Source organism: Populus nigra, chromosome 8 (assembly GCF_951802175.1).
Source record: "Populus nigra chromosome 8, ddPopNigr1.1, whole genome shotgun sequence".
Taxonomy (NCBI): Eukaryota; Viridiplantae; Streptophyta; class Magnoliopsida; order Malpighiales; family Salicaceae; genus Populus; species Populus nigra.
In genome coordinates, this window is record NC_084859.1 from 15060405 (window position 1) to 15069728 (window position 9324).

Below are 9324 nucleotides of genomic sequence, written 5' to 3' on the forward strand. Positions count from 1 at the left end.
TAGGAAGTTAATTTGAAGAGTCAAATTAGTCTCTAATTAAATTGACTTGAGTCGCAGTAGGAACATCCTTAGACTAATCTTGAAGACAGTATCTCTCATTGTATTTTTTTTTCTTTTAATTTTATTTTTTAATATTTTATTGATTTTTAATTGATCGTCATAATTTATTTTGGTTTTTTTTAATGAAATTATTTCAGTTTTAAACAAATTTCATGGCATTTGGTTGATGCTAAATTTTTACAAGTATCTATTTTTATTATCATATAATTAAATAAAAATAATTTTAAAAAATAAAGTTTTTAAACCCAATAAATTCCATGATACAGGTCGCAGGTTTATTTTTTAATTTACCAAATCAATTAAATCATATTAAAATAACTCTAACATAATTTAATTTGAAATTCAAGTTAGACAATGACTCTAGTATTTAAAGTTGCAACTCGGTTTGGTGTGTTTGGTATTGTGGCAGTTTTTGTGGTTGTGGTTTGAAAAAGTTATTTTATAAAAAGTATTTTTGGTTGAAGTTGTTTTAGTACTTATGTATGTTTGGTTAAAACTGTAGTTGAAATTGAGGTTGAACAAAAAGTAATTTAATGTGTTTGGTTAAAAATGCTTTTGAAATTGAGGTTATAAAATAATTAAAAAAATATTTATTAATATTGATGATTTTTAATTTAAATATTGTAGATTTAACTATTGCTATTATATTATGAAATAAATAATATTTTATATAAAATATTTTTTATTGTTCCATTAAACTATCTACAATTCGATCACGTATGAAATACATCCGACAAGGACTATAATTTTCTTGGTTTCTTAAACACGCAATAACATCAAGTAAAATATAATCAGGAACAAAATTGGGATTGCGATCAAATTCTGCAAATATCACGTCATCAAGCGGTCTCCGTCTAATTTATGTAATGTTATTGAATAATGTTAAACACTAGTTTTTTGAATAAAATATAATTAAAAATAAAATATAAAATGTAATTTTTTTATTTTACTGGACCAGACCTAGTTCAATATATTTAGTTTTGAATTAGGCCGATCTAGCCAGAACAATAAAGCATGTATCTACTGCTCACGTAAACGGTAAAGCATTTCTCCATTGTTCACGTAAGCGAATAGAAAAAAAACATTCTTCATTGTTCACCTTAACTATACACTTAAATGAACAGTGATGAGAGTGATTTTTCCCTGCAAGATACAGCAAAGAATTGCTTTCCTTTCCCCCTGCGTTTTAAACCCAAAAAACAATGGACTCATCAACAATAAATGATTTTTTAATTGTTTCCAAACGATTGTTTCATATGATTTGCTTCAAAAGCAGAATGAACCACGGAAATATAAGGCACGTAGCCACAGTAAGTTTGTATTGTCGAAATAAAAAAGGGTTAGAAAGCATCCCGAGCTCTGTCATTAATCAGATTCAGGACCTTGTAGTAAAGATGAGAGTGCGTGGACTTCACGGCCAGTTGGCCATGTGGGTGGGTTGTGTAATCAATTACAGCAACTTATTTGCATTCTAGGTTTGACATTTCCACACATTCTGATATCTTATTAGCTGTCTGATCTTTCGACTAAACTAAAATCGTCCCCCTCCCATCATTCTATCGCTGCTCCCTCACTGCAAATGCACTGCAGTGACGAGGTTTTTTTCTTATAATTTTATTTTCAAAATACTACTTCCCCCCAAAATGAAAAAATAATTTTGTTTATAAAAAAGGTAAGGATGGGATTTGAATTCGTATTTATCTAATATATCATTAATTTTAATGACAAAACTAAAAAAAATAAAATAATAATAAGTTGCGCTGATAGAGCAAGATTGTGTTGTTTCTAACAACCGTGCACAACCCCTTTAGTATAGTGTTTTGACAGAAATTACTGCATTAAAAAGAAAAAAAGAGAGAACTGTCTAACCAATCAGTCAACTCCGACGAGTGCATTCCATGCATGGAATATGAACACATCGGAGAGAATGGGTCGGCGCACTCTTAAGCAACCCTTTACAAGTGTTAAACCAGTAGCAGTGACAATAAGCGTGGAGGGAACACCAAACTTCAAATGGCTCCAAAATGTGATAGTGTAACTGGGCCGGGCATGAAGAGCCTGTTCGCACACAATTAGAGGTTTCCAGCAACTGTGCTAACTCATGCCAGGACGAGCCGAGCTTTCTTCTCTTCGTTAGGAGATACTGCAATGGCAGAAGCTGCTGCCTTTGCTCCAAGAAAAAGAACTAACATTGAGCCAGCATGTTTGAAGCTTTGATCGATCGATGTTATACTCTTGGTGTTAAAAGAAAAAAAGTACACATTACTTTCAAACATGTTCAAGTTGATTATCTCAATGAACGAAACATGTTTTAAGGCCCACAAGTTCTAAAACAAGTACCAGATGGAGACCTCAAATGTCTACCATGAAGTGATATTAACTGGGAATTACTATTGCGCTTCTATGATGAATTCGGGGAGAAAGACGATTGACCACGAAAAAAAAAACACAGGTCAATGACAAGAAACAAATAAATTCTAAACTACCAGCACAGTGAAATGAAACAAGCATTCTCCACACCAACCCAAGACTCTGGAAGTTGCAGTGCTGAAGTTAAATCCCCCACCCCAAATTGTCGAAAAAAGGAGAAAAGAAATGAAAAATCAGGGCATCAACTTACCAGTTAGTACATTTGAAGCAACATTTGAGAGAACAAGAATTAAAAAGGCCAGCACAGCAATCCCTCGAGCATGATTGATTCATGCATGAGGCTCCAATAAGTTCCAGAGACTGCAAGGCATTCCTATTCTATTGAAGCCATGTTCAAGCCCATTAGAAAAGCAACCAGCATTCCAACAGTAACAAGGTAAACACACAACTTCCATGACGATCTCTTCCATCTTTCCAGCAGGTCTTTCCTTTCCATGTTGCGGCCCAGACTCTACACCGGTCATCATTTCCGTAGTCCCTTGTACCCCATCCCTTGCAAACCTTTACTCCATTTCCTCTACTAATTGAGAAAACATATCATCAGTTGCCTCCTCTTCTGCAACGACTAATTTCTACAGTTCGATTTCACCACTGGAATCTCTGCACATATCTAATTCACTCAATCTGTTTTTGAGAGTATTGGAATGACCTCCATCCCTATTTATATCAATGAACTCAGGGAGTTTATAGATTCTGATGGACAGCTGAATCTTCCTCAGCAATCATTTCATCCAAAGCATCCTCCTCCTGAACATCAGATAACAACCTCCAAGACATGCATATAAGAATTAAAGCATTCGCAAAGACACCCACAATCATTGCAGGAAGAATTCCAGATACGAATTCCTCAAAAGAGATGCCACTTTGAATAGAAATTATCAAGTTTTGAGGGTTGCCGATTGGAGTTGCAGAGGATCCAATATCCAAACTTGAAGCCAGCTCAAGCAAGAATGTATCAGGTCAAATATTATTTTGTCTAGCAATCTTTAATATGAACTCAGTGAGAATGACACAAGTGGTGTCATTAGAGAAGAAAACACTCAAAATCGAAGAAACAATGCAGATCCAGCGGAGCAAGCCCTTTGCACCCCAACTATTCCATGATAACAAGACTCCCAGGCACCTGAACATGTCTGCTCTTTCTTTATAGATGCTTGCAACCATGATTCCAAAGAGAAGTCCTCGTACAGAGAGGTCAATGGCAGAATACACTTGCTCAGGGATGATGACTTTGAAGATAACCATAAGCATTGCCCCAAGGATGGAACCTGCTGTCCTTCCAATGGGCAGGAAAGGAACTGCTGGGAAAACTGCCAAAATCCAAAAGATTGCAAAGGCATCTGAACCTAAGACTACCTTCTCAATTGGAGCCAGAGCCATTTCTATAACTTACAAGATTAAGCTTGTTTGTGAGCTACCACTTAGCAGCCCTCCACCTTTGCAAAAACTTGAGAAAAAATACTGGCTCTAAAAGAAGATGATATCACTCTGTAGCTCAACCAATATTTGAATCTGAGAAAAGAGTGTAACTACAAATTTATTAAGAGCTGGTGAGATGAAAGTGGTCAAAATTGAAAAAATTGCCAGATAGGATGGTAGAACCAGATAGTAGAAAGAATATAATGAGTTTATATGAATATTTCCATGATAAGTTTACAAAGACATGCCAGAATGAGAGGCTAAGAAATGGACTGACAATGCTGGAGATTCTCTTCTGAAGCAGTCAAAGCAGCTGAACAGACATTCCTATTGGCGAGACATTTCAAAGCAAGCATACAATTTCCAAAATAACCTTTAGCATGACATGCCATGCTGAAAATGAATGACTGAAAATCTGATAATTTTTGCGCAAAAATACATGTGTGGTCCTACAGCATAGGTCTTTTTCCTAGTTGTTATGGAATTTGGATCATTCGCAAGCAATCAAGAGTATCAGCATTTGCAGCAAAGAAAATGAAAGAACTTGAATAAGATATAGACCGACACCAATATATAAGGTTGCATTTGATTTTGGAAACAGTTTCCATTATAATATTTCCTCTAATTGTCTGAAAACAGTTTTTAGTTTCACACGTTTATATTCTCAAACAAATTTGGTTGGCCAGAAATTAAAAGGCATTTTATTTATTTTTATTCATTTTAGAGCTTATCACAATTTAGAAGAGGAAAAAACTTCACTCATATATTTTTTAAAATATACACATTATCCCATCTCTTCCCAACTTTGGTCACTGGACAAATTTCTATTAGTTGTTTAATCACCCTGCTTTGAAATAAAAAGCCACCCAACCACAGCCACCTTGCTTTGAGGACAATTCAGTTTCTTATCAGTCTTATGAGACTCTTGATGCGGTCCCAAAAATATTTCCTATCATAAAAAGGAAGTGAGAGAGGCACTACTGAGACATTATTTGACAAAGTAAACAGTGTAGGACTTGTGTGTACAGGTGTACCTATGGGCTGGGACCGGTTTTAGATATTTGAACATTTTATAAACTAAGTATCTCAAAATAGTATGCTAAACAGTAAAGTTGACATAATCTCCAGTTCAGAAATACTGCCTTAAATACTCTACATACCTGATCCTTGCATGAGCAATCTTCATTCATGTAACATCACCAACACAAATCGATAGTCTGTATTCAAGCAACAGCTCCAGGAAAATAGAGGGCGTCACCATAACAGGGTTGTATCATGCGCCTACTTTTTTATTCATAGATCTATCTATTCATTTATGGTTTCATAATAACATCACGCTTATTCACTGATTATCATCCTCCCAGTTTTCCAGATGAGCTTGGCTTATTAAGCTTCCAACTTCTTAACAGGGAGTCTTAAAGCTGCTGCAGGTTCCCACGGAGCTATGTCTCTGGAGCGATTTGACAATAAAATGTATATATGTAAGCTCGCAATTAGCCTGTCAACCTAATTGAGCAATGGGCTCCTGTCTTGCTCCATTGAAACTCAAAATGTAACAAAATGATTTTGAAAGCAAAATGATGATTCATCGAAGCACAAGCTGATGACCCAGTAACTTGACCAAAAGAAAACCAGAATGGTGCCATGCAAACCAGTGAGACTTTCTGTTTCTCAACAGATCTGCGACAGTTCAAATTTAAAATTTAAAGCATTGAAAACACCATATCATACTACGAGGGGGGTAATAGAAGGTAACCACAATTAAGATCCATTAATCAATTCAAGAACAGAGCAAGGTGACCAAAAATTAATTCATCTTTCCACAGAATGAAAACATAGAATCAACATGTAACTTAATCCACACTTGAAACAAAGCAAAGTCGTGTGTTGTATGACAACCTAGTTCTTTTTTCAGGTAGAACCTGTTCCTGAGAAATGGTAACAAGCTAGTCCTGAAATAATAAGGATTAATTCAATTCAATAGTTTAGCATCATCCCAACTATAGCTCATGTGCCAATTTTGATGTGCTCAGCCTCTCAAATGGTGTGCCTAGAGTTTCTGCAATCATGCTACCCTTCACTTTCCCTAGAAACGCATCAAAGAATCTTCAATAAGTAGTTGTGAAACATGCATTAAGAAGTAATACCATAATAGTAAAGTGAATAGGAATCCAAAGCCAATCTGTGGTGCTTTAACCAACAAAGTCTCAACATCAAAACTCCTTAAGAAAGACCGAGGAAATACTTTCTACATGTTGAGAACTCCAAACAGAAATGAGAGATGCACGAAGAAGGGGAGAAAAAAAATCAAATTATTAATTTATAAAGCCATATAGACATAGAAAGGTGGACATATTTAGCTATAGAATTATAAGGTGTACAGCCAGAAAAAATTCCTCCAAGGTGATGTTGCTCCATGAAATTGAAACAATGCTAGGTATTGCAATTTTAAATTGATCATTGATGAAATCCTAATGTCAACTTTGATAGAGTGCAGAAATAATGATCGCTTCAGACTCTGATATGGTAAAAACAGACATTCAAACTCCAACATTCCAATATTGTGTTGCAGTTCAAACCTAAGGAACTCAGTTAAATATCTTATCATTGGTGATCATCTGCATATTAATTTAAGTAAATAAAACAGAAAACAACGAATTGTTTACCTCATACAAATCTCATTCAATTAACCATTTATAAACAATTAGAGGCTTGATAAAATACAAGGCCATTTACAAAAATATCAACTATCAAACAAACTATGCCCTACAGCAGCAACAACAAACCCCTAATATACAAAAAAGAAACAAGATACTGCCAACTTTCAAATAGTAATGTGCAGTCTTACAATTAATCCAGAAGTGTCAAACCCATTTTTGAAATCAAAATCCCCTGACAGAACTTTGCCAAACCTCAACGGACTGCCGATCCTTCCTCGTCACAAACATTTTGTTCCCTCCAAAAGCTAAATTTGTAACCCTTGAGCCTTCCATGTCCTTCACCCTCCCCATCAAATTCTTCCTAAACACCCTTTCTGGCAATCCCTCTTCTCTCTTCCTCAACGAACCCATCACCACTTCAGACCAAAGCTCAATATCACCGCCCTTACTACAGAACACTTGATTCCCATGAGCCTCAATCTTACACCCAACCCCTTCTTTCCTCACATTCCCCACCTTCCTATCGTCACCTAAACAAACCCACGAATCATGCCCCTCGCTCCCTAACTTCCTCAAATCTGCATTAAACACCTCTCCAGAATTCACCCCAACTTTAAAAATCGATGACAAACTATCTGAAACAGTAATATCGGAAAAACAATCAACTTTTTCCTTGAATTCCCAAACCACATTTCCACTCCTTATATCCCAGAACTTCACATTCCCTAACACGCCTGACGGTCCACTGTGAGACCCTGCCGCCATTACCACATTATAACTCTCTACCCACTTCAATTTCGTGGCTGGTATAGCAGAATCCAAATCAGCACCGAATATTTCATAATGACCAATCTCAGTAACTGGAGAAAAAGTCTTTAAATCATAAACCATTATCGAATTCGAGTTTCGCCTACTTGATTCGAAACTCGTAAACAACATATCATTAGATGACCCAATTGCTTGTACTGTTGACCCCGATTTAGTCACATTTTCCCAATTCAATGTCTCCAAGACAAAACCCTTTTTCTCAAGATCCAGAATTTGCAACCCCGAGAAGTCAGTAGCCCCAGCAGCCACCAAGTTTGGGGAAATCGCTAACATAGAATCAATCGCAGTGAATTGGGTCAAAGTCGTTGACTTTCTCTGCAATGACCAATCAAAAGATGTGATCTTGCTACCATGAGACACATGCAAGGTACCATACGGTGTCGTTGCAACCGCTGACGCCGTGTCCCGGCTATTCAAGGGCAAGATTAGGGTTTCCTGGAGGTTAAAAGGGTCGAATTGAGATGGGTTTGAGAGAGAATTAACCAATAAAGATTCAATCTTGTAAAACTTTGACTCTTCAATCAGGTCTTGGAGATCATAAGACTTGGCCTTTGAAGGGAGATTTCCGGTTCTTAAGAGGGATAAGAGGATAGAGAATAACTCGGGGTCTCGGTCTATGAAATGGGGACCGAGATGAGTCAACTCGGAGAGCTGGGAAAAGAGGGAACTTGGACCTGCTAGAGTTAGAGTTTGATCTGTTGTTTGAAAGATTTGCCCACCGACGTTAATTGTTACTATGCTTGATCCTGTTGATGGATTGAGTAAGAGTTTCTGGAGATTTAGGTTGTCGTTTCGAGAGGGCATGGTAGTTGTTGTAAAGGTGGGTATTGCTTTTGTATTTTGTAATTTTTTTCTTCTATGCCTTCAAGAAGAAACTCTAAATCCCAAAAATTGAGAAGGTGGTGGTGGGCTAGCAGTGGAGGTGGAGGTGGAGGAGGGGGCCGGGGTGATTGTGTTATACAAGGTCAAGCAAGGTTGGTCTTTGATTTGTTAAAAAATAAGTGGCAATGAAGGTTATTTTGATGGCTAGTGTCTAGAAGGGTTTTTTTTTTTCAATGTTTAAGGGTTTTATTTGTTTGAAATTAAAATAATGGTGGAGCCATGAAAGATGAGAGACCATTTACTTGATTTATCCTGCAAGTGACGACTACAAGCTGAAAGGGCACAATGAAAAACAAAACCAGACAGAAGAAGATGATCCAAAATATAAAAATTCCATTTCGTGTTGGTATAATGGTTGTTGAACAGGTGAGAATCCACATGTTTGACTATTGTAATCTTGCTGGTGAAATTTGTTTCTGTTAAACAGATCAGGTGAGTTGTGTTTTGACCAATACTCTAGCAGTTCATGCTAATAAAATTATATTTTTTATTTTAATGATAATCTTCAGTTATATATCAATAGGCAACAAAATAAGAGGCCTTTTAGCCCAACGAACACAAGTAAAATGGCCTTTGTTGTAAGGGTAATATCCAGATATCCTGGATATAAAAATAGATGCTTGCTGGTAAAATCACATTGTGCTAAAATAAAATATTTAAAAATAAGTTTTAAGATAAATACTCATCAACTCTAATTTTCCAGCATCGCCAAAATACGAGAAAAGGTAGGTGATACATCGTGCCACTTTATTTTTTAAAAGAAAATTTAGGATGAATGTGTCACATGTTCCATTACCAAATTAAAAAATAAGGGCCTTTGTGTATGGACCTACCCTTTTAAGATACATGATCATAGTAAAGCAACCAAATAGCATATAAAAAGAACAACTATATGAGTTGCACAAAAAAATGCAATAAACTTTTAAACATGGGTTTAAATAAAAATAGCATTACTTATATACTAAAATGTGTGGGATTTTATTTTTTTCGGTTTGATCCTCAAACTTTGTTTTTAAACGATCAAGCTTTATTTAAGAAGCAATTG

The 9324-nt window shown here is 36.0% G+C and overlaps 1 protein-coding gene and 1 pseudogene across 1 annotated transcript; both read right to left on the reverse strand.

The window, feature by feature from the left end:
* Positions 1-1791: 1791 nt before the first annotated feature.
* LOC133701465 (silicon efflux transporter LSI2-like) lies at positions 1792-4224 on the reverse strand (annotated as a pseudogene).
* Positions 4225-5651: 1427 nt separating this feature from the next.
* Positions 5652-8576, reverse strand: LOC133700707 (BTB/POZ domain-containing protein At5g41330-like). Its single transcript, XM_062124334.1, has 2 exons — positions 6758-8576; positions 5652-5995 (listed from the first exon to the last, which is right to left on the reverse strand). Exon 1 carries the CDS (start codon positions 8199-8201, stop codon positions 6792-6794), a length of 1410 nt encoding a protein of 469 aa, XP_061980318.1. The 5' UTR covers positions 8202-8576; the 3' UTR covers positions 5652-5995; positions 6758-6791.
* Positions 8577-9324: the final 748 nt, after the last annotated feature.

What these genes read in the sequence shown, in the direction of transcription:
- LOC133700707 (XM_062124334.1), bottom strand. Translation starts at nt 8,201, where the DNA reads ATGCCCTCTCGAAACGACAACCTAAATCTCCAGAAACTCTTACTCAAT.